Genomic DNA, 27054 nt, shown 5'->3' on the forward strand with positions numbered 1-27054 from the left:
GGAAATATACAAATCGACAACAAATCCCCAAGAAAAATAGGTGATGCAAAAAGACCCAAACCAATTGCTCACCACCAGCCAGCTGACATCTCAACAACAGATTCTGCTTTTTATAATATCAAGGATAAATAATTTTGCTGTCTCTTAAGGGAGAAAACAGGTAATTAATCTTTAACATGGGATTTATAATTAAAATAGCTTCTTGAAATTCCTGACATCACTGTGTACTATGCAACTTAGTCAAACAAGGTTACAGTGACAAATGGTTGAGACACAGAATAATTTATGGTGTGTAGATTTCTAATACCAGAAATGTATATATATTATGCTATGGCTTCAGAGCTTTAGGTAGTGATATTTAATGTTTTTCTATTCATTTACTGTTATTTATTAAGCTAGTAATAGGTTAAATTAAATAAGGAAAAATAAAAATTTACATGTACTCTTTTTGTTCCCCCCTCTAAAAGGGCTCATTTGGTGGTTTGTTAAGGTGACTGCAACATCTCCTGTGGAACAATTAAACATTAACACATATCTATGACTTCTTAGTTAGAAATGTTTTGGAGGAACTTGCTTCAAATTGAATATGTCTGTATAGTCCCAAAACAGTGATACAGGTATTGCATCACTGAGTATTAAATAGAGTATACCACTTCTAATATAAGATATTTTTGTTGGGCCGAGTGCCATGCAAATGAATCTAATTTTGAAAGCATTGCTATCATAAATGACAGCAGTGACTTATAATATAGAAAACAACTTGTGTTGCTTTGTGGACTCCAGGTTTCAAATAAACAAATTTAAAAAGACAAGCAACAAAACCCCACTATATCAGAAATAAAAAATAACTAATACTTAATACAGTTTTTCTGAAAAATGTTTATCAAGAATCAGATTACTAAAAAATGCCCAAACAAAACAAAATAACTACGTCAGAAAATTATAAGTACTTTAAATAGAAGCTTATCAATATCCAAACTTTGATTCAAATTATATTATTTTACTTACAGTGTTGTGCTGGTTCTTTGGTTAATCTTCTTATTGATTTTTAAAACAGACAAAATGTAGCTGTAAGTAACAAGTTAGAGAGTCATTTAACTTCTGACAGATTGTCTGAGCTGGAGTCATAAGTGTCAACAGGAAACAGAAAGACCTTGTCAAGCAGAATTACAGATACAATAAAACAGAATAGTTACATGTGCACATTCCAAATTGGAGAAGAAATAATCTTTCAACTATTCAAACAAGTTTTATTTCTGTGAAATAGACTCTATTATCAACTGCATCTTATGGTCTTTTGCTTTGTAGGCTGTTAAAAACATTCATAAATACCTTTTCCATTTGAACCAATACCTTGATGTCTATTACAGTTCACTTCTGGCCTGCAACAAGTGGTTAGCCTTTACCAATTTGAGTGGCATGTGCGTATGTATGCACACATGTGCATTTCCACAGCACCCAGAGCATTTTCAGGGAAGACTCAGGAGCACTAAGTCTTCCCTGCAATCATCTCCTGTATTAGGATTTTGTACTCTGCCTTAGTGTCACCTCATTACAGATAGCTGTCTGTCTTTATAATGCCCATTCCCTTGGCATCAGAGCATGTCAGCAATGATAAAAAAACCAGATTTGCCATTATACCTCCACTTAGATATTGGTGTCATTCATTTCACAAGTGGCACTTTTGCTGTTTCTTTTCAACGAAGTCATTCACCTGCTGTGAGACTGACTTAGATGTAAGAATGAATTATGCATTTCAGATTCATTTCACATTAATATAGATCTGAGACATATTTAGTTTTATAAAAATAAGAGCTTTGATCTTGGCAGCAGTGAATTTTAAATGTTTATAAGTGTACATTTTTCATGATTTCCAAGTTGTTACAGCACACATCTATATGCATATATGCACATCTCTGTTTTCTCAGCTGACAATAGCTTTCTATGTCCTTGCCCCTGATGGAACATTTCAGTATTAGGGAATCTCTTTCCTTTTCTTGGTGCAGGTACTCTATTGTCCACAGCACGCATTTAAAGAGACTGTTCAGCATCAATGAACACAATGGAACAATCATTACCACTGAACCTCTGGACCGAGAGATAGCTTCTTGGCACAATATAACTGTTACAGCCACAGAAACAAGTGAGTAAGAAATTTAAGGAACGCTGGGGTTTTTATCCAGTGAACTGTAATTATCCTCCAAACGTGCCTTCTTTTAAGTGGAGAATACATGCTTCTTTCTCATTATATTACTGTCGCTTGCTACGCTAAGGAGCATTATTAAAATTATTAGTTAAGTAGAAGTGGAATGTGTTTGAGCTCCAAGGTCCTATGCTTTTTCATAAAAGATGACCTTATGAAAAAAGAAATTGTAATAGCATCGAGAGTGTAATGCTTTCAAGTTACACTGAAGCGTAAGAATTGCTCCTGCAGTGCAAGATCTTATGTTAAATTAGACCCTGGTTAATTTCACACCAGATTTTTGACTAGTGTGAAATTAGCCAGGGTCTAATTTAACACCAGTCAGAAACCTGTGGCTCAAATTAATTGTGAATGTTAAGGCCTAAATCATCTAGGCATCTATTCAGTGACAATTAAAGCCTTGAAGCACCCTTTATATAGATTTCACTTGTCAATTTTTTGAATTGAAAAGTTTGAAATTCAAATGCAAATTACCTTTGTGTTTTTGGTGATCTGGTTGCCCTAAATCTGGGACAACATTATAAATTTAACTGCTCCTGATTTATGGGGCAGTTTAACAAGATTATTGGCATATTATTTCAAAACTAATCCTGTCCATCCTCAGGAAAGAAGAAAACCATATGAAACTAGAATCCAATCAATAAAACAGACAGATTTCGCCCAATACGCTTAGCACCTTTTTTCAAATCCCAAATCTCAGTTAAATGCCATTTATTTCTACAACCACTTTAAACATATATTCATAAACTGCACTGTTCCCAAAAGGGAGCCTTCCCTGTATATATGTAGAACATTGCTGCTAGAAGTTTACTACAGGATAGTCAGTATCCATTTTCACTAAAGTCTTTAACTTGTATTTAGGAAACAATAGCACTACCTTCCTTTTCAGTTTCTCTGTGAGTTTTTTAAGCATGAATTTAATTCTCATGTTGTTGGGCAGCTGACAGGTGTTGCCAAAATCGATTTCTGGTATGGTTTTGTCTTGTCTTGAACAGCACTATGGAAACACAGCAAGCTAACTTTGGCCTAGACTTTTTTGTTTAGTTAAACAATAAAACAAGAGCAAACCAAATGTTACAAATGAATAACTGCCTCCTGCAGCAAAAGAAAGGGAGACTTTCACAGTAATGACAGTTATTGTAGAGAAATGGGGACCTCATTATGTTCAAATTCTTATTCTTTATTTCTTTAATGATGATAAAGTCACCATCTATAACAATACGTTCAAAAGAACTGAAGTTACATCACCTTGGTCTGGGCATACCTGAAAGGATTTACATCAGGAACTAGCAGTGTATTATTCCTTGAAATATAGTCATAACACACTCTGTGTGCATGAGATATTTGGTGGATGACATTGTGGCTCCACTGAAGCCAAATCAAAATGCCATTGGAATTAATCCAAATTAGATGTTCATTGCACCTTAGTCACGTACTGAAACTGCATTAGGACAGCAAACTCCCTAGGAACCTGTTGATTCCCTGAAATTCATACCTGACATAAGACTTTGAGTCCATTGCAATGATTACAGGGATCAGAGATTAGTAAGAGAAGCCTGACTCTGTTATTTTGGACCTGTGATGCGGATCATCCTACCCTCATGCCATTGAGGGAGCAAGTATCCAGAAGTAGGTCTAATTTGTTGGAACTTAAATGCGAGCCAGGAGAACCTGCAACCTTTTGAGTCTTATTCCACTTTATGCCTAAATCTCAAGAAAAATCAAGTTCCCTTTCATCAGTTTTTACTTGGTTGTAAGAAGCTTTCATCAAGTACAAAGCTGAAGCACAAACAACAGCATTCTAATCCTATCTGAGAGCAAGAAATCCTTAAGTGATTATTACCCCATTGGCAGACAGTCAATAGTTGTGTTCCCTTAAGCTCAGTACTGAGGTCAGTCCTGTTCAATATGTTTTATTGATGATCTGGATGATTGGATCGAGTGCATTCTCAGTCAGTTTACCTATGACACCAAGCTGGGCTGTGGGAACATTGATCAGTTGAAGGACAGAAAAGCTCTGCAGGGAGATGTGGACAGGCTAGATTGATGGGCCAAGGCCCATTGTATGATATTACGGTATCCCGCAGTGGTAGGGAGGAGATGAGAGATCCAACAGGCAGGAATTGTGCAGCAAGATTGATTTATTTAATTATTTTACAAACTTTTTAAAATACTTTTTTCTTCATAGTCTAATTGGTCAAAGGATCAGCCACCCCTTGGGGTGATTGGCTAAAATCCTAAAACATCTGTTGTCAAAATATTTTTCTACTGTACCATAAACAAAGCTCTGCAAGGTCACAGCTGTTCATAGTTTACAGAGCTCTGCTAGTATCTTCTGTGAGAGAGAAAAGTATCTCACAGGACTGGAAAGAAGCAAGAAAAATTCTTGCTAGCAGCAATATTGTACCCACAGTATGAGGTTCAACAAGGCCAAATTCCAGGTTCCACACTTCAGTCACAACCCTATGTAGCACTACAGGTTGGGGGTAGAGTGGCTAGAAGGCTGCCTGCCAGAAAAGGACCTGGGAGTGCTGGTCGGCAGAGGCTGAATATGAACTAGTGTGTGCCCCAGTGGCCAAGAAGGCCAGTGGCATCCTGGCTTGGATCAGAAATAGTGTGGTCAGCAGGACCAGGGCAGTGAGTTTTCCCCTGTATTCAGTACTGGTGAGAGTGCACCTTGAGATCTGTGTTCAGTTTTGTGCCCCTCACTTGAAGAAGGTGCTGGAGCATATCCAGAGAAGGACAACAGAGATGGTGAAGGCTTTGGAACACAAATCCTGTGAGGAGCAGGTGAGGGAGTTGGGGCTGTTTAGACTGGGGAAAAGGAGGCTGAGGGGGAACCTTCTCTACAACTACCTGAAAGAAAGTTGCAGGGAAATGGAGGTAGGTCTTTTCTGCCATTAACAAGTAAGAGGACGAGAGGAAAGGGCCTCAAGTTGCACCAGGGGAAGTTTAGTTAGGTACTGGGAAAATTTTTTCCTCGAAAAGGGTTGTCTAGCATTGGAATAAGCTTCCTAGGGAAATAAATGAGTCGCTTTCCCTGGAAGTGTTCAAATAACCTGTGGATGTGATACCTGGGTGGAGGGGTTTTCAGCCACTGGGAGCTGGCAGAAGGGGGTTTTACCCCTCACGTGCTGACACAAAGAAGCCCGGAGGTCAACGCTGAAACCCCTCTGGAAGGTGGCACTCAGTGCCCAGCACACAATGAAAACGGGGCAGAGCTCCTCACCCAAAAGGGGCTGTATCCTTCTGTCGCTGTTTAGCAGGCACACAGGCGAAGGGAAAGAAGAGAGGGGACTCTCCATATGTCCTCCACGCAGGCTTATTCCGGTGAGGTGAAAAGACAGGGACAAAGAGGCCAATTGGTGGGAGGGTTCAGGGATCTTATACCGGGTACAGAATAGGTGGGGAAAGGGATCTCAGCCAATGGGATAGAGACAAACAGGTGGGATTGACAGGAAGGGAACCAATGGGAACAACACATAGGAGGGACTCAGGGAAGGATCCAATGGGACATAGAGGATCAAAGAACTTTCTAGAACTAATACATATTAAGGAAGGAAAATGAATATACGTAACATCATACATAAAACAAAGTGACGAAATATTAACCAATCAGGGGAAAACATGCAAAAGACAAAACAAGGGAATCATGGGTTCTCAACGTGACTGAAAGTTACAGGCTAAACTTGGGTTGCTGACCACCACAGCTGGTGGTCTGAGTTCTCCTCAGGACAAAAAGTAGCTGCAGCCACCTGCACCACTACACCTGGGGTTATGTTTTAGTGGTGAACATGATAGAGTTAGGTTGGCGCTTGGACTTGATGAACTTAGAAGCCTTTTCCAACCTCAGTTATCTGTGATTCTGTGATCAGTTTTACTTGATACTGCCAGTCATAACAAAATTAACCCACAAGAGGCAACAGTCATTTTACCACTGAGTCTTGCACGTGTCCTTTCATAGGGGTCTCCAGATGTGGCTACAGGACTGAAGTTCTTTGATCATTTCAGTATGGATCATATCACTAATTCAATATTTAATTGCCACCCTGCTTTGGTCACATACATATTTTAATTGATAAAAATTTAACTTTTTGGAGTAGTCCTTTCTTAAAAAACTATTTCTGTTCATTTCTTTTAGGAAGTAAAGAAATTTGCTTTGGCATTAGTGATAGCCATGCTATAAATATATAATAATAAATTATAAAGATAACATTTAGTGTTAGTAGTACTGCTAGTATTATTGTTATCATTACAAGTTTATGTTTACTGGGTGATGTTAATGTCAAGCTTTCTTTAATCCCCTGCAAATACTGAGTTCTGTTTTGCGTCTAGAGAGGGTCATTGCTTTTCTTTACAAGTTACTAATACTGGTCCCTAGCAATTAAGGTATCATCTTCATTTTCATACTGATCCAGCCTTTTGCACTTGACATCTTGTTCTCTTAGTCCTTTTTTTTCAAGTCCTGATCTCATAGAGATTATGACAAATTTTTTGCTAATTGAGAGATATTTAGATCATGTAGGATATGAGTTCATTAGCTGAATTCAAATTCTGACAACAATTGTCCTGTGTAAGGGACAAGAGTCAAAGTGCATGTTGCCTACCTAGACGCTGTTTTCAAGAGTGGCTTTGTAATATGTTGCTTCCTCCTAAAACGAAACAGCTATGATTTCAGAAAAACTAAAAATTTTCATATTGTTAAAACTTCCATACATACAGAAATGAGAGAAATGCTATTCCTTTTCATTTAACCCTATACTAAGGAAGAAAAACAACCACCAATGCAGTTTTAACACTACAACCCGAATATATTAAAGAATTAGAAGCAAGGCTATTGCTAAACTCCCCCTGCCCCCCTTCCAAAGAAAAGAAAAAACTTTTTAGTGAAAGAATACAGATGTGATTCCAACATCTAAATGTTTTGTGCAAGAAAAGGATAGGCTTTAAAGCCAATATAGTACCCATGAATCTTACAAACAAGCAAGGTAAGAATAGGCAAAACTAGCTGGGTCCTTCCTGTACTACTCTCTGTACAACTGAAACCACCAAAGGTATTCCCTGTTTTCTATTAAAGGTTGCAAAACTTTACATTGAAAGACGATGCAGTCAAATCTCTGCCCTACACATCCAACTCTGACTTCAGTAAAAGAGTTTCAGTAACCCCTATGACAGCTGGTGAGGGGTCAGTATCTCTGACCGAGGAAGAGGTGACCAGTCCGGAGAGATGGTCCCAAAAGAGATCACCTTCCCGAGGCCCAGTGTCCCAGTGTCTTCCCTCAGCTTCTAGCTGGAGGGCCCTTGCAGAGGTTCTCAGCTCTTTAGTGATTGTCAGCTCATGATTTCAGCTCAGCTCTGCAGGGCAGCCTCCAGGCCAGATCAGGGAGAGAAAGACAAGAGGCCCGTGTAGCTGTTCCGCACGAGGCAGCTTTATTAGTTCGGCGAAGGGGAGCCAGGGACGAGCATCTCTCTGCCCTCACAGGGATACAGGGGGTGGGTGTCAGAGGGTAAGGGCCAATGGGTTACAGAGGATCTGCACAAGGTCTCCCAGAGGATTCTGGGTTTGTCTTCTTCTCGACGTAACTGAAAGTGGTTGCCTTTCCAGGGGAGCTCTGCTGGGAGATTGAGCAATCTCCTTATCTCAGCAGATGTCCCTCCAGGGCAGTGGCTGGGCATACCCTACAAACCCCTACACTCTCAGTATTATTTCTAAAAGGGATGTATGCCACTTTTTACGTTTATCTAAGACAGAAGCTGAGAACTATTTTGTTGCCTATTGTATTATTATGGATGTTTGATCCAACAAGAGAAATGTCATCTCACAAAGAAGTATTTTTGAAATGAGCCAGACAGATCATAAGGTTTGGTAAATTAGCACAGCTGTGATGACTTCATAGGAGGAATAGAAATGTGAAACTGCTGAGTATCTATGCCTTTATCTCTGTGGTACCTGCTTTTTCTGGCATTTCCTTTGGCAAAAGACTCAAAGCTATCAGCTTAGATTCCATAAGATCCAAGAAAACAAATGTTTGCTCCAAGCAACTAGTGAACTATACATTAAAAAAGGTAAGAACCAACCAAATTGAGGCAGTTTGAAAAGAGGCAGAGAGGAGTACATTTTGCTTTTTTCTTAAAGGTCCATTTGACTAATTTAAATCAATGCCTTAAGCACTTCTGAACAGGTCAGATGCAGTGACACTAGCACTGAACATAAGACATATTTTAACTATGATTATTGATGCACTGCTGGTTTACATATATCTGACCAGGTTTGGTCTTCATCATCCCATCTCTTTATCACTTGTCCCTCAGGTTTCTGCTCCTGTCTGTTCTTGTTTATGGCTTCTTCTTTGTCTTATTATCTCTTGTTGCACTGGAAAGGGTCCTTGACCAGATACCCTTAGAAGAGCTGAAACTCTCCTACCATATAACTTTACATATGGCTAGTATAGTAATTTTTTTCCTCATGAACAAAACATTATTTAATTTTTCCAGATCAGGTTTTTATTTTTTACACTTAAATCAGTTTCTGACTGGGTAAATAAAAACATGAACAAATCCAAAATTTCACATGAAATATCTTATTTCAAGACATACTATTATAATGATATTATACTATTGTAATACTATAAAAATATGTCCATATGTTTTTTGTGATTATTTTATTTCCTGCAGAATATAGGTAAAATTTTCTAATATTTACATTTTTTTTAAATATGTAGTTGATTATTTATAACTTTTTATTTCTTTCTTTTTTTAACCATTAGGAAATCCTGAAAAAATTTCAGAAGCGAATGTGTATGTCCAAGTTCTTGATGTTAATGATAATGCACCAGAATTCCCTAAAAATTATGAAACATTTGTTTGTGAAAATGCAGTTTCTGGACAGGTGAGCATGAAGTAGTTAGCCATCATTTTTCTCATTGCAGTGAAGTTTTGGCCTGAGATGTTTAGCATTGATTCTTTCAATTCTGTGAGTACAGACTGCATTTTTTCTATTTCCAAAATTAGTTCTGCTGATATATGCATAGTTTGAAATTTAAGTTTCAGAACACTGACATGTATCTCTTCCCCCTTTAGAACAAAATCTGTATGTCTCGTTTGTTTGTGAAAACAGGTAATAGAGAAGTACAGACAGAAAATTCTGAAAAAATACAGGGCACAAATTTGTTTCGTGTTAAGATCACAAATGTAAAACCTATGTCTGGTAATTTCAGCAGCAGCGTAAGAACCAGGCTTCACCAACTTCAAACCAGTTTCATTGTGTCCTTCAGTCAGAATTAATTTATTGTGAACTCAATTCAAACCCCCTCTAGTTCAGTGCAAGTCTGAAAATGTTTGAGGCATAGCCCTTACAACACCTTTCCTAACTGGCAGCTTAAGCTATTGTTGTATTAAACATCCTTCCCAGAAGGTTATTTTCCGTTTCCTACTTCATACCTAGGTGAATGGGGTATCATCAGTCAGCTGCTCCAGTTCCCAGGTACACTGCTGTCTTTCCATTTTTCTTCTGTAAAAACAAACCCCAGGATGTTCAAAGTTAGGATTTTGTTTGTTTGTTTGTTTTTGGGGTTTGGGTTTTTGCTGGGGTTTTTTTGTTGTTTGTTTTTGGTTTTGTTTGGATAATTTTTTAAAGAAAAAGATACAAAATGAGCAACAACATCCAAAAAAACCCAACCAAAGGAAAAAAAAAAGCTATGAAGAGAAGAATCTATATGGTTTTCCACCATTCTAAAACATTATTTGGACATTAAAAAAAAGACCTCTGGGATATCTGTGATGGTTCTGTTCAAACATTTTGTTATGATTTGATTTCTGAATCACAGAGCCTCTTTTTTTATGCTAGTTTGGTTTACTTTGACCTCGATTATTCTGCAGTTCAATAAGCTTTTCCTGTTGCTCAAATGATCTCTTTATAGCCTTTTGCATCCATTTATATGTTTCTCTATCAGCAACTACTTTGTTTGTTTTGCATTTGGATATTCTCCTCTCTGCAAAGGCTACCTCTGGTTTGGAGGTATTTGGAGCAAGCCATTTCTATTGGTCTTTGGGTATGTCATTGATAGATCAAAGTGCAGGCATTAAATCAACAGCACTTTATGTTCCTTGACTTCAAGACACCATGAATTAAATATGGATGCTTATAACATGGATATTTGTAATCCATGTTTTGGACTTTCCTACAAGATAAAAACCCACGTGATTTATTTCTCAAAGTTTTTAGTATTCCATAGTTGCCTACTGATAAATAATATCTGTGTGCTAACCTATCAATAGCTACTTTTCAACATCAATTACATATAAAGTATTTTGATAACGTGGATAAAATGGTACTGTATAGCATAGCAGTGTTAACAATAATAATAAGCTTCCAAGCATAGTACACTGAATTATTCTTCTTTGGCATTGCAATATATGCATGAGGGATAAATGTCAAATTTTCCTCATTTTATGGAAAGGCCTAATGCTACTTTAGGTTGTTTTTTGGGTTTTTTTAAATTTTTTTTCATTGCTCTAGGTTTTTGAGAGTCACAGGCATATTTAGTTTAGCCTGTGGAGACTGTGACAGTAATGTTAAATAATTTTCTCATTAACAAATTATCTTAGGAAGAACAACAGGAAACTGCTACTGAAGTGTGTAATTATCACAGTCAGAGTTTATGATGTTTTATTCACTGTTTATGATTTAAACAGAATTGTTAGCTGATGTATCTTCTTTGGTGTTATTAATCTTTTTTTTTTTTTTTTTTTTTAATTTTTACTCACAGGAAAAATATCCTTTACTTTCCTCAGTAAGAAACCAAAAGATTCAAATGTGATTTTATAAATGGGCTGGTTGTCCACTGAATAACAAAATTTAGATTTCAGAAGAATCAGTTAAGGCAATTAAAGGACTTAATCAGGACATTACATACCTGTTTATCTTAACCATATTTCTGCAATCAATTTCAAACAGCTATGAAATCTGCTTACATGTTAAGTTGAGATCAAAGATTGTCTAGCTACACTGTCACATTTCAGTTTCTAAAGCAGGTATGCCTATCCATTTAGGTGGAATCACTATGCTGAGAGATGTTCTCAGAGATGTTCTGCACTTCTGCAATTCACTTCTTTCCTTGATCTGAGCTGAGTTGTGTCTAATTTCATGGGATATTCCAAAATATATTTGCATGAGTTTATAGTTTTTAGGGGAAAAGGAAGGAAAGGCACTGCAGAGGGAAAGATACCACTAAATAATGAAATGTCTTATTCAATCTAGACTTTATCTTGGTGTCAGTCTGGCTTACTATAAAAGCAATTTAGAGTCAGGTCACAATTGAGTTATATTTACATAGCCTAAGAGTATGCTGGTTTGTGATAAAGAATACAAAACACATAATGGGTAAAACTAATTGTTGTCCTAATTACCCAGACTCAGACACAGTTAGTAGTAGCTTCAGTCTAGATGAGAGGGCTTGCTTTGAAGTTTTGGATTTTCTGAACAATTATGAAAATTCTTTGTCTGCTTTATTGACTGAGTGCTGTTCTTCAAGGCCCCATTTGGTGTTTTTGTGAGAGTTACAGCTATGTTTAGCTTAGTCTCCAAAAGTCATTCAAACAAAAGTATTAGATTTCAGTCTGTGGGACTATGGCCCAAATTTGGCAATAAAAATATATGTAAAGAAAATAGATAGGTGTTTTTGGCACCATACTGAATTCATTCATCATCTTCATTAGGCATTTTGAATGGAATTGTCATTATCCATTTAATGTTATAGTTTAGAACTGTCCTATAATAATAAAGCCAGCTGTATACTCCACCACAACTGAAGTTTTCTTTAAAACACTGAAAAATCACTTTCACTGCACCACCACCATTAAATAAATTATTTTCCAGATTAATTGAACATGAAAGCTGAACTGCTAAATAATCTTCTATCCTACTACAGCTATAGTTATCATCAGATCAAATAGAACAATATTAATAAGGCATTCAAACCCATGATTTCCTTCTCATTGGACCTTTTGACTTTATAACTGCATGTAAACGCAGTAAATGATGACCACGATGTTCTATTAATTTTTTATATTTACCATTTATGGGTGTGTACAGTAACTATAAGCCTTTGAACTGCAAAGGAAATATTCTTTACAAATAGTCAAAACACCAAGAGGACCAAATCTGTACCAAAGGTAACACTAGAGACATCTCATCAAGAATGGATCTGACCCCAAAAGCTTAATTCCCAAGACATTAATAAATGAACTCATTTGGAAGATGTAGCTTGAAAGTTTGATGCAGGCTGTATCAAAATCCTTATGTTATATGTAAGCAAGATGACAAGCCAGGATGTACCTATGCCTGGTAATTTCAGCCCTTTTGTGAATATTGATCTTTCCTCCTATCACAGAGGAAGCTGATTGCAGCTGAAGATAAGCTATACTGAATATACCTACATTCTGAATTAATGTTGTCATTTTTAATGCATATTTATTCTGGTAATTCTGAATTCCTGTAATTTGGGGATCACATATGAAGTAACTTTGATGTTGCAGCTTGCTTAGCAATTTTTATTAGATTCAAAGAAGTGATTGAGTATGCAGAGCACTTTGAGTCAGAGATAAGAAAAAACCAAATTTATTTATTTACTCAGTCCTTGGCACATAATAAAATAATAATCACTTACAGTGAAAGTGAAAATTACTGATTTGTTATTACTTTTCTACACAATGAGATGTTGACAGAAGAAGAGAGGAAATCTTTAAACAAATTCTACAAGTATATGATTAATGTTAAAAATGAGTAGTTTGCTAAAACAGATCCTTTCTAACAAATCATGATGCAAAATGATTTTTCCTATCAGAGAAATGAAAGTGAGGTAAGACAATGTTTATTCATATTGCATGTTTTCTTTGACATTTACAGGAAGCATCTGAGCAGTAATGATAAGAAAATAAGAAGTTAAAAAACCCCCAACAATGAATGCATCCTTTAGAGTGTAAAAATGTGATGAAGCTGTGAAAGCAATGTATAATGTAATAGACTCTTACACTAAGCTATACCTGCAGATGCACTGAGTGTATCATGATGTTTTGAAAGAGTGGGCACAGTGGCCCATGGCAAATTCCTTTTTCTGTTTTATGTGGACCATAATTCAACGACATTATCTCTTAGCAGAATGGCACAGGTGGGAGCAGTTTATTAGCATATGCGAGCAAACATAAAAAAGCACCTCAGTGTCATGGCATGAGCTTTGTAATTTTTAATTCTTTGCAGATAAGTACACCATTTTATTTATAGCTGAGCAGAAACATTTACAGTAGACCCAGAGAAATCAGTTCAATACTGTTCCAGTTTGCTTTTCAAAACAGAAGCAGTCAACAGGAGAACCTAGGTCTTGAGGTAGAAGGTCTACCTGGAACATGCAGTGCTGACTATAGTAATCAACATTTTAATCTTTTACCTGCTCTAAACTCTGATGGTCAGCAAATGTTATGAGAATGAGAAAAATCTTACTGCTTATAAGACTTCCGCCAATTTGAACAAAACCAGTTCTGTACGCCTGATAGAGATGGGTGATTAGATCTCTCACATCCTATAATCCGCAGCAGAACTCCTATTGAAGGATGTTGTGTGGAAAACAAAACAAAGAAACTGAAGAAAAAAAGAGAGGTGGCAAATATGTTTCTACATCCTTCCATCCCTCAAATGGGATTGGTAAGACTAACAGACAAAATACTCAAAATTCTTCAGAGTTCTCTAGAGTCAAAATTAACAGTACTGGTTGTTGTTCAGATGGACAATCTATTCCTTAACTTCAACTTGGTTGAGAGAAAGGCCATAGAAGCAGAAAGCACTGTAACAAAGAAGTTTTGATCCTTCCTTCTGGACCTCTCCATAATTCCAATTCAGTAAGACCATTTGGAGTTGAGGAAATAAATTTCCAATGAAGTTTTATCAAGGTTACCTGGCAGGCAACTACTCCATAATCCACAATTTTTTATTTACAAGATAAACGAAGCATAGATGTCGTTCCCACAATGTGGGCTGGCATGTGTATAAGGGATTTCTTCCTTTTTCAGTTTGCCAGGCTGGGAATATTTGTCCAGATAGATTATTCACATCTGCCTTACCAGGCCCAGTATACTCCTGTTGTTGCCACCTACACTTATCACAAGTCCTCACAGCAGAATTTTTTCCGGTGTGCAGATTCCAAACCTTCACCTCCATTGCACCTGAAACTAACATGTTCCTGTTTCCCATCTATACGTGTGGTGGCTTATCTTCTGGAAACTTCCTTCTTTGATAGAGTGTTTATTCTTTAAGTCCTCAAAAGCCATCACAAATCAGTTTTTCAAAAAGAATCAAGTGAATTAATCTCTGTTTTAAAGAAATACTCATTTTTAAATGAACTGCTGGATCATTAAAACATCTAGATTAATGAGACTAGAAATAAGAATTTTAAAGCAATTAAATTTCAGCCCAGTCAATACAACAGCTGACATAACCTTGAAGAAGCAACACATCATTCACTATATTTTCTTTGTTTATACATTAAAATGTAGGAGGTTTGTAAGCCTTGACACACAAGCAATAAGTGCAGTTTTTGAATATGTGATGCCTGTTTCCCCGTAAAAGGCTAGAATCTCCTAGGTTAGGTGTACAAAAACCTAGGAAATGGGAAAAAAAAAGGGATTTCCTTCACTCTGATTTTTCCTTCAGAGTCAGTAAAATCAGAGCTACTTATTGCTCTCTGAATATTTTGTAGACTAATCTGGGCTTTGCTGAATCTTGGTGAAAGTGATACAGCAAGAAGTAAACAACAATGATTTACCCTGTCCTTACGTTCCAAATTTTCCCCTGCTGGTGAGGTGAATCCTTGAAGGCATGTGAATATGTCTAGAATAACCACAAGAATTTTTTTTTTTTTTGTGCAGAACAGAACAGCATAGATCAAAGCAAGGGAAGGTGGTTTGGGTTTTTTCCGTTATCCACATGCTCCTTAGAATTTTATTGATTGAATCAGATATAGATAAAATGTACAGAGCCAAATAGATTCTGTAAGTTAAATATGGAAGCCAATAATGAAATAACAAAGCAGTATCTAATTCACAACTGCAGTAATTTTATGATTGCCACACATGATATACTCCTAAAAATATGTTTTCAAAAGATGCTGCTGATACCTGGTTGAAGGAAAATCACTTTTTTTTTTTTTTGTATGCAAGTAGGTAATTTTTCTCTACAAAGTGACTGAACTAAAAACAAAACAAAATAAAACAAATCAAATGTGCCTAAGATGTCTTTGAAGCTCATTATATTATTCTGCATTTTTAGTATACCTTAATAGACCCCCAATTTTAAGGGCAGGTGTACATCCATACCAAGATTTTTCTCACCTGCGGCCATGAACATGTAACCAGCAAATTGTCAAGAAAAGCCAGTATGGTCTTTTTCAGTTTTTTTGAGGTTGGTGACAAAATATTATAAAATGTGTCCTTCTTAGCAGTTTAGACTGGATATAGTTTCGTACCCTACTGTTGTTCATATTGAGCATATTCTGGAAATTACATTTCCTTATAAAAATGAAGCCAGTGGTAATCAAGGAAATATTAGTGGTCAATTGTTTCTCCTCACTGATTTCTTGACCTGAATGTTTATACCCGTATTTACATCACCTCAGCTATTTTGTTAGTTCTGAGGAAAGAAAAAATCTGACGAGCATCTCTCCTTAGTGCACTGTGACATCACTAAAAAGTTATTCCTCTCATTAATGGTAGTTAAAAAAAAAAATCTCAAGGGTCCTCATGTTTCCGTGGAGTGAAAATATAGATTTAAAATAAATTTCACATATAAAGAGGGAATAGTGTTAAGAATACAAAGCTTTTGGTGTGTAAGCCACATTTTGCGCTCTGCTGTGATGATTTCATCAAACTTAGCTTGCTTGAAAAGAAAAAGAATATGTGATGAAGTCCTAGATCTTTGACTGGAAAAGGATTTAACCACGAAAGAGTTTTCAAAGGCACAGATGGAAAGCTGCAGTAGTCACTTCCATTGACTTACTGCTCCACTTTTAAAGCACTGCTTGTGTCATTAAGTTCATCTCCGGTTTTAAGAAAGCTGATGGTTCAAGTATCTTATGTACAAGTATCTACAAGGCATGAGACAACTAATAAAAAAGAGCCCAAGTTCAAATTAAACCCTCTCTTTTCTGAAAATTGGTGGACTTCCAGCAGTTTTCTTTCCTCCTGACCAGCAAGGATGCTCACTAATATATGGTGATTATTAAATATTTACCGATAAATATAAGAAATATAGACTCTTTTTAAGCAGAAATATTGCTAATTATGTTAACTGTGTGGTTGTATATTTACAGAGATGAAAAATATTCTTTTGAATACTGTTATTTTTTTATTTTATTTTGCAATGACTGTCTGGTTTGACATATTTCTAAATGAAGGCTATTTTGTTTTCTTGAGAAAAAGCAGCCAAAAATTTCCATAATCAATCTGTTATAATATCCAGAATGAAAAATTCAGTACGTGAACTTGTCAACGTATGTCACTTACTGGAGCTACAATATGCCAGTTGAATGATGTCAATGAGTTTGAGGATTTGAAGGGAATGGGTTTTGCATAGAAGGATTTCTTTAAATGTAGAATGATATACTCTTCACCTTGAATTTAAAAAAATGAAGAACAAAACACAAAACACAAAACAAAATATATGATTTTTTCATTTATGGAGACTTCATTTGCTCCTAGTGCTTTGATGTAGAAAACCTTTTACACTTTCTCAAGGTTTTAATGCCTGCCTGTCTCAAATGGATGAAAACTTAAAGCAGAGTACTTGAAGAATACAAGTCTCAATAAACCTATTTGAGTATTTGGTGAATATTTGCATATTATGCACTCAATACAAATTCACAGATTACATCTTCAGCATCAATAGTTTAATGTACCTGATATATTCTTTTTATTGTTTTAAAAGACAAGGAAATTCTTTTACTCTTAAACAACTCTGTTCTTTTGTTTCTCCAGCTAATTCAAAGCATCAGTGCAGTGGATCGAGATGACTCAGCAGAAGGTCACCATTTTTATTTCTCAATGGCTCAGGAGGCCACAAACAGCTCACATTTTACTGTCAAAGACAATCAAGGTAGTATTATTCACACAACTCTTTAAAACCTTCCTAAAGGAAGATGCATGCTTCTAGTGGGTCCTTAATTTCTGAAAACTTGCCACTTAAATAGAAATTTTCATTTTAAGAATTAGACATGTTCTGAGGTTCATTTCAAAAAAATCGTTCAATAGTATCAAAGAGTTTATTTTCTTTTACAGTGAATAACATAAACAGCAAAAGGCGGTTTCATTTCAAGGAAAGAGAAAAACAGCTGAGATGAAAAATACACTGGTACTTTAAAAAAAAATATTTTCTTAATGTAGAATATGGTGGTCAGTTCCAACTTTCATGTTACAACTATTTGCCTGAGAAATAAGATCATTAGAAAGAGAAGATTGATATTAATATAGGACCATTATTTCATTAATTCAGTGAGACCAAAATTATAAAAATAGATAACTAGGAATGCAATCTCATTTCATAATATATATCAAGCAAAACCAGACTGAGATGAAAATATAGGTGTGATATCTGATGGAATTTCAAGGAAGTTGACCATTTAGAGTCAGTCTGCTGAGACTACAAGGAAAAGCTTCTTCAGACTCAGCTAAAGTACACATAGTTCTTATTGACCATGCTAATTATTTGAATGTTCTGGCTAAGGCAACAAATCAATGGAAATAAGTTTTGGAAAGTTCCAACTATGTTAAATGGCAAACTGCTTTTCAATTATCTTCAAACTTAGTCAATGTATCAATAAGAATTTAAATTCCCATCTTCATTAATCTCTCACTCCCTATAAAGAAGAGGTAAATCATTTATATTAAGGTCAAATTCTATACAAGCCATGTGCCTTTCCCACCTTTCCTCTTTCTGCCCAAAACCCAAGCAGACCCTCACACAAGGCAACTCATTCTGTTCCTTTTGATGACTACTAAGGGGAAAAGAAAACTTTTTAAAATATGATGCAATCACATTTCAATCTGTCCCTTTCTGCTGTATTTCACAGAAATGGCTGGTTGAATTGCAATAGCTCTTAGGAATAAAAAAAGTGACTATAGATCTATAGTATTTTATCTCAGAGTTACTTTCTAAACTATGACAGAAACCTAGAAAAACTTAAGTGTGAGTGGCATAACTTCAGTAGACTGTTTGGATAGATGAATTATACAGATAAGGGTAGAAACACTTTTTTCCCCTACTTCTACATATGCACACATGCAGTAATTTGCTCTGCCATGAGAAAAAATTCTCACATGGAAATGTTTATAGATTCTCTTTCTTCTTTTCATTGCACATCATGTAGACAGGAGTATTTTGCTTTGCAACAAGCTAAGTTACATATTTGAATTGATTGATAAGCAGCAGGAGCTGAATTTAAGCTTACGGTGTTCTTTTACAGAACAGATTTCTAAACACTAATAGTTAAATACAAAGCAAAGGGAAAGCATCTAAATCTTTTTGCTATTTTAAGCAGTAGAAGTCCAGTTAGCTCCAGTTTTTGAGTCAGGAAAAAAAATAAAAGACTATTTTAGTGGACTTTTTTCTTGTTTTCTCTTCTTTCTCTGCCACCTATTTTCACTATGTGCTGCTAGACACAATTTTAACCTTTTTGATTGGCAAACTGTCAGTAATTTATCTGTGAACTGCTGTGTTGGTAGCAGCTGGATACATGGAACCATTTTAAGAATCAATTAATTAGTCTGAGCAGGTGTCAGGTACTGAAAAAGATGTCAATTTCTTTAGCTCTGAACATTAAAACCAGAGCTCCTAGGTCAAATTTTATTATTGCCCCTGGAATACATATCTCAAAAATAAATGCAATTTATTCATGATTGACAAATTATGCGCCAAATGCCAGTGCCTGCTTTTACTTTAACTTTCTTAATATGTAGCTTTGCACAGTACCATTGGTTTTAAATAGGTCAGATTCCACTGAATATTATTGTTGTGGTTGCAAAATATATATGTGATGCATATAATCACAACAATTTATCTTCTAGATAACACAGCTGGAATTTTCACAGGAAAAAGTGGCTTCAGGAGGAAGGAGCAGTTTTTCTTCTACTTGCCAATCTTAATTCAGGATAATGGAACCCCACCACTGACAAGCACAAATACTCTCACTGTCACTGTCTGCGACTGTGACACTGAAGTTAACACCTTCTACTGTCGATATGAAGCTTTCATGTATTCCTTGGGTCTCAGCACAGAGGCTTTAGTTGCTGTTTTGGCTTGCATATTAATATTCCTAGGTAAGTATAAGTAAGAGAAATGACTCTGTTTCCTTTTACAGAGGGGTTGGTTAAGTAACAAAGGTGGACACATGACTGGAAGACTCCAAGTACTGGGCCATTGGGAAAAATTGAAATAAGGCAAATGTTTCATTTCTTTCCTGTTTTCTTAACTATAATTTCTCCCTTCCCCAGTTTTCAGTAAAATTTGAATTCTAACACAATTTCCTAAAAGTTGGGTATATTTGAGTCATGGTCCTCTTTACTCTTCTGGCATTGCAATAATAAAGATTTCAGAGCCCAAAGTCTGTACTGTTTGCAGGTAAAGCTGAAGGGAGCATTACACAAGAAAATTTGCTAGTGTAGGAATATATTAAAAGAAGCAGCACCCTACTCATTCTGCCTTAGGAATGGCAAATGTAGAACTGAGACCAAATATAAGTAACAAAAGAAAAAGAGAATCTGACACCAGTTCAGAAAGCTTCAGACATAGGGAATTTCTCTGTCAGTTAAGGTTACATCTTCAGACAGCATTTTCTCCCAGTGTTGGACATCTCTTTTTTCCTCTCAGGAGACACCAACTTAACCTCCGTTACATTTGGGCATTTGTGGATATGAAAGCTGGGTTTGAGAGTGTTTCAAATAGACAGGAGTTTTTCCAGTACTTCTGTAAAAGGTCATGCACAGCTGGCAAATGGTACTCCAAACCAGCAACCCAAGGCTGGCTGTTCTGGACACCAGCCATTTCTTGTCTCCATAGCAAAGCCCAGGGAGGCACTAGTTCCCCTACATCCGTGTCCTGGTTTCCAACAGAGGACATGGGAATATAGAATCAAATCTGTTGTTTCTTGGCCCGCCTGCGCTTCCAGAGTTGCCTTATTTAAATCTGAGCTTAGATATCTGCCTTGTCTTTTAGTCAGTTTAAGCATACAGGTCAGTGTGCATTTCAAGTTTTTTTTGATTGTTACAAGGTATCTGAACATATTCACTTTGTGTTACTGACTTCAGGGGCTAAGGATCAGGCAAACTGCATCACTGCATTATCCGGGCCATCAGGGGAATTATTCATCACGGATTTCTTGGGTGCTTGCAGAGAGGTTCTCTCTCCAGGTGGAATAAACCCATGACATCTACTGGGTCTAGTCATATCACAAAAGTCAAAGCAAGGATATAGATAAATATATTAGTCCAAAAGAAGAAAAAAACCTAATCTACTACACTCTTTACAAACACACGTATTTTAAATTCCTTAAATTTTGAACATATTTTTGTGATTATTTAAAATGAAATAATATAATATTCTATATATATTAAGTTTGCCATTTATCCCTGAAAATTAATTTTCGAGTATGATGTGTATCATTAGAAGAGTTCACTATGCAAAACATTTGGAAAGTTAAAACCACCTGGCTTTTGTGAATATAGAGTAGAAATTCTTATTTACAGCGCTTTCAAGTCTTGTGTTGGTATCTCCCAACCAAATGGAATAGTTAATTGTAAATAGGTAGAAAAAAGAACTACTTCAGGTTCCTCATATTCTTAAGTAAAATGCTGTAATTGTTGGTAGTTATATCATTTTATGTCCTGAGTAAAAAACTACAGTCCACAAAACACTTATTAAGTACATCTGCAACAAGATATAGTTAAAACTGAATTAATCTCTGTGAAAATCATAGACTAATTCAAAGGGATCATTCTGTTAAAATAAAATTATGTGGGATTAAAAAATAATGCTTTAAAAGAAAATTTAAGAAACTTTTAATATATGAAAGAAATAAGATCATCTGATTCATAGGCCTTGGCGGTAAAATGACACAGAATTTAGTGAGTCTTCAAATTTGAAAACCATCACAACAGAAATAGTTGAACACCATTCTGCATAGTCTGTGGAACTGAACTATTCAACTAGGTGAGGAGGAAATCTTGCTCATTGCCTCATTTTTCATTTGATCTTTATGGTACTTTTATCAGAGAGACTGATAGAGATTAAGAATTTAAATTCTGGGTGTGAAATGGATATATTATGTGATAAAAAAAGCACTTTCAAAAAGCATAACCTGTGTTTCCATCAGTTTCAAATTTGCATCTACCAAAAGAACTGCTCCATTTCATTCGCCTTTTTTATAAGTCCCTTTGTAGCCATTTTCCCAACACACCTATTGCTCGTCTCAAAACCATAAAATCCGTAAAAATTACAGATCTATAAATTTGTTAAGATAGCTTCACTTTGCAACAGCATTGATACTAAGATAAGAAGTGATTTTTTAAATCTTTCCAAGCACATTCAAAGTCTCTAGTTCTGTTTAATTTTTCTCTTTTCCCTTCTCTTTTATTTTTATTTCGTCAGTGTTCTTTTTGGCAATCGTAACCATAAGGCAGCAGAAGAAGAAGAAGCCTCCCTTTTCAGAGAAGATGGAAGAATTCAGAGAGAATATTGTCAGTTATGATGATGAAGGAGGGGGTGAGGAGGACACAGAAGCCTTTGATATTTCAGCACTGAGGGCACGCACTGTCATGCGAACACACAAACCTCGGAAGAAGGTGGCCTCTGAAATCCAGAGCCTTTACAGACAGTCTCTACAGGTTGGCCCAGACAGCGCAATCTTCAGGCAATTCATTTCAGAAAAGCTCGAAGAAGCAAATACAGATCCTAGAGTTCCTCCCTATGACTCACTTCAGACCTATGCATTTGAGGGGACTGGCTCCTTGGCAGGATCCCTCAGCTCGTTGGGTTCAAACACTTCAGACATGGATCAGAGCTATGACTACCTTGCAGACTGGGGACCTCACTTTAAACAGCTTGCAGGCATGTACACTTCCCATAGAAGTGTGGCGGATTAGGCACTCTTTGGTTTGTTCTTATATTTTCCTAAGTCTCAGCAACCAAACGTAACAGTGGATTTTTAAAAAAGAGATCATTCTGCATTTAAACATGAAAAATAAGAGCCGAAAGGTTTTAATATGAAAAGTCTTGTATGTGGAAATCTCTTGAAAAATCACACCAGGGGTGTTACGACATGGAGAGGTGGAGGTTATCGTTTGGAAACCTTGTGGTTATCTAGGTGCTTGAATGCAAACTGTGCTGCTTTGGATATCTAGGTCCTCTTCTGGATACTGAAAATCTGGATCTTGTATGTACAAAAAGAGGAGTAGAAGCCATAAATGGATGTTGTAAACATTCTGTCATCCATTAGCTTTAAACGGTTTCCAAAGCCGACGGACTTTTGCTGTTGCAGTTGAATACATACATTAACCAAAGTTAAACATGCATATTTGTATAATGCTTCATTATATAAATATAATTGTGTGAAAAAGTAGACCCTAGATATTCTAATAGCGTTGTCAGAAGTGCTCACAAAATCATCTATTTATTGTTCCTAGGATGATAAAACTAAAACAAATGCCTTTTCCTATCAGTATAAAAATAAAAACCCATTACAACATCAGCAATTATTTGCTGCCATTTTAGTTTTTAATGAAGCTATTGGAAAATGCGTAAACCAATACTTAATTTAGCAAATAAGATAGGAAAAAGAATCAATATTTAACTTAAATAGTGCAATCAACCACATTATATATTACTGCACTTCGAACAAAATGCTGTCCAAATACAGGCATTTTTCCTTTTATTAGGAGTTTAAAGGATGACTGATTTACCAGCACAGATTTATTTTTTTATTATGGAATATAAAATTAGCTGCAGTAGTCAGTTTTATTATAACAATATTAAGAATCTTTAAAATGCTAAACTGATGGTTATAAAACTTTATATATGACATTAGATAATAAGATAATAAAATGCTTTAAATGTTAATCCACTTTGAAAATGATCCTGAATCATTCTGCAAGACTGAAGTAAGATTTCAAAATTAATTTTTTCCAGCCATTGTATAACAAAGTTCTCTCAGAATATTTCTTTATTTATACCACTACCCAGCAGCAATTTTGGAACGGAGATCATCAAATGTTTTCAAAATCGTCTGTCTGGAAAAAGCAACCCACCTGTATTTTATTCACCTCTCTTTCATTGAGTACTCATTTTACAGAAATTATCAACTGATTCAATTGCCTAAAAGCTAGCTTCAGGATAACCAAATTATGAAACATATTTCTTTCTGTTTTCCTTTTTTTTTTCTAAGTAAGATTTTAGGTAAGTGCAACTGAATTACAGAGTCAGGAAAGCTTATGCAAGGAAGAAACAAACAAATAAACCAGCCCCAAAAAACAATCAAAAAAGGCATGCAACAAACAAATTCTGCAATGTTTACTACAGTTGCTCATCACTGAAGAAAACCAAGGTATGCAGGCTAAGTGGAAAAATGCCAGTGCAGAATTCAAATTCCTGTTACCTAAAAATAAAGCATGAATGGTTTGAAAATCAGGAGAGATTTCCAGCGTGAGGTCTGTTAAGGACAGAAACACTATTTATTATATTCATAGCTGGAAAATTATGGGTAGGGAGTACAGGGGTAGGGCCATCCAACCAGGTGCAGATGAAGCAGCAACTGCTTCATAAGAAAAAAATTATTCTTGACAGTCTCATGATAGGACGCCAGTGTGAATGAGCAGCTACAAAAGAGCTTTAAAAGATGCACAAGTGAAAACACTGTATTAATGACTCTAACCTTTTACTCCAATGGCTTTCAAAGAGATGTGACAAAAATACTTTTATTTGAGATAATATATTTCATATTAGTAATTTGCTGCATGGACAGGACTAAAAGAGAGAACAACTGCACACCACTGGTTGTTGACAATAGTGAAAACTACATGTTTAGGATTAGGTCTGTAGATTTATATGGGTTATAGCCTAAACAAATCCTTATTCCACAGATGGTGCCAGTGGCTTTAAGAGAATTCTTTGTGCTTTCAGGTTGTATTTAGAGCAAAATGATAACACTGTCTGATCCTTTCTCAATCAAGAGATTTTGTCCATTTAGGTGGGGAAATAGGCTTGAACACTCAACTATACTTTGTTTATAATTTTTTCTCTTTAATGTGAGGTATTTTAATAATAAATAATTTTTGTAATTAGTGCATACCACTAACGTAGTTTTTGTAATCCGTGTATGCCATTGTCAGTAATTTCTATGTGAAAAAAACAATGGCCTGCAATGGATCTTAAAGGATCTTTAGCTGAAAAAGCCTTAGAACTTACCTAGTAACCTCACACTCCCTTTAAGTTAGCTGAAAAATGTGCAAAAAAAAAAGGTTTTTAGTATTGTCTTCTTATTTGAAGGAAGTGAACATTGTAAGTAAGAAAAAATTTATCATATAAGAGATCGCAATCATGAGGAGCATTATATTAATAAAGGATAAGGTATAAGTCGGAGTTTCTGATGATGAAATCTATTAAATTGTGGCATGGTTTTCCCAGTAGAATCCTCCATTATCTTTATCTTTCAAAATTTGATAAGTAGCTAGAATTCACTATGTTATTAGCTGAACTGAATAGTGCAAGTCTGGTGACAGATGATAAATAAATATTCGGCTGTTCATGACCTTTCCAAGAGAATATAAGGAACAATTATTTGCTGGTCAAAGGAAGTATGATCACACACACTGCATTTCTATATTAATGCTTTGAAGAGCTGTTCCTGTAGATGTTTTTTTCTGTAACGTGGTAAAGAGAGAGGTTAAGAACTGGTGAAATACCAGACAAAAGATTGGCTTTCTGTTTCAGTCTCACTCATATGGATTCAGAGTGTTGTGGGTTTGGTTTTATTATGTAAAAGCCAAGGTATTTAAGACCATGTGTATATAATAAATGTTTAACATTCAGATGTCTGAAGTTAAAAAAAATTACAAATCACTCGAGAGCATATTGCAGCTTCATACTCACTGCTGTGAGTGGAACAGTATATCTTGTTTATCAATTAAGCCAAAATAAAAAGTTTCAATTTTGTTTTCACTTTTTATATCCTGATGCAGGTTTTTTATTATCATAACACTGAGAAGAAATCATGCTTAGTATTGAGGATAGTCTTAGTCATCAATTCACGTAATTTTTCTACCACATTTTCTCACAGGTCTTGTCATTACACTCCTAGCTTTGCTTTCAAACTTTGCATTGGAAATCTGTTTGTTTTAACACTCATTCTTAGTTATAAGGGGTTACCCTATCAGATGAGGGTAAAATTTGTTTGAAAAGACAGTGTGCATCTTATGCTTGAAAGTCAGATCTAATATATGCTCTCTCAGGAGCAGAAGTTGAAGGAATTTATGTGATTTTACTTTCTGAAAAAGAAGGCATTTCACCCTTGATCCAGATTATGAACAAATAGAATAGAATTTATATGAAAAAAACCAGTAGCTATTAATAAAGTGTGTAACATTTTTCTACCAGAAAATTGGTAAACCTATGTATTATAAAGAAAAATAGAGATAATTAATGTTTATTAAAAAAAATGTTGACACATTTGAAAACAATAATTTGGTTGCTTTTGTATTTGTTTGGAAAAAGAGAAATTCTTCATACATGATTCTATATCAGCCTTCTGTCTTATACAGAGTTCAAGGAACAGTAACATTTAACACTAGTGCACAGAAGGATAAACCATGCATACAGAGACATTGCTTACATCAGTATGAAACACTTTACCCACATCAAATAGACAATAACATTAGTCAGAAATATGTATAGGACTCAACAAGATTCTGCCAGCAAAGGCTGTTGGATATATGATACTAAGAGCAAAAATTAATAATTACAATTCAAAACCATCAGTACTTCCAAAAACACTCAAATAGCAGAAACTGGAACAGGATATCAAAGGCTCTTAATTCCCCATACATTTGAATTATTATTTAGATAATACTTTCATAATATTGAAGTTTACAATTTAAATAGTACTCCACATACAGAGGTTCAGATTGATTTGGTTTGTAGAGAGACAATATAGTCTGCATACATATATCTGACCAAATGGATACTACAAAAATTATTGGATTAAAACTTAAAAGGATATAAACTTACCCATAGGAATACATATATACATATATATATAAATATATATATAAAAAATGATATATGAAGCATTCTTTCTGACATTGTTGTAAGTAAATCAGTCTCTGTTATTAGAAATTCCTCTGAAAGGACTTTAAAAAGGACATCTTTGACAAATGTTTTAGTAGCTTGGGAGCTGGAAAAGGAATTTTTTATATACTGAGTCTGTAAATTTGACTTAAAAATTTCAAAAATATCCTGCATTATTAATAGTGAAGACACCTGAGAGGTAAGTGAAAATTGGATGACCCTGAAGGAAGAAGAATAGAAAATGGTTAAAATGTATTGACAAAAATAAAGATCATCCACTCTGGAAATAGTACTCAAAAAAGTAAAAATCTGCTATTATACTGGTCACTTATCCTGTAGGCAATTAAACAGGACAAGGATATTCTAGCTGCTAAAATAACTGAAATGACAACAACATTCATCCTAGAAAAGGGAAAAAAAAACAAATATGAACCAAACCTGTACAATACAATAGATAATATAAAATATTGACCATTAA

General features: G+C 35.4%; 1 protein-coding gene across 7 annotated transcripts in view; it reads left to right on the plus strand.

Annotated features, from left to right (window-relative positions):
* The window catches only part of CDH19 (cadherin 19), a 116797-nt gene extending 90828 nt beyond the window's left edge, over positions 1–25969 (plus strand). For 6 of the 7 annotated variants that reach the window (XM_032121283.1, XM_032121268.1, XM_032121310.1 and 3 more), the window contains 5 exons: positions 2007–2143; positions 8971–9092; positions 17225–17342; positions 19310–19561; positions 21888–25969. In XM_032121283.1, coding sequence (XP_031977174.1) covers positions 2007–2143; positions 8971–9092; positions 17225–17342; positions 19310–19561; positions 21888–22381 — 1123 coding nt within the window. In that variant the 3' untranslated portion in view covers positions 22382–25969. The remainder of the gene's footprint in view (positions 1–2006; positions 2144–8970; positions 9093–17224; positions 17343–19309; positions 19562–21887) is intronic. The other variant, XM_032121301.1, reaches the window with a different exon arrangement.
* Positions 25970–27054: the final 1085 nt, after the last annotated feature.

Source organism: Corvus moneduloides, chromosome 1 (genome assembly GCF_009650955.1).
Source record: "Corvus moneduloides isolate bCorMon1 chromosome 1, bCorMon1.pri, whole genome shotgun sequence".
In the NCBI taxonomy this organism is placed as follows: Eukaryota; Metazoa; Chordata; class Aves; order Passeriformes; family Corvidae; genus Corvus; species Corvus moneduloides.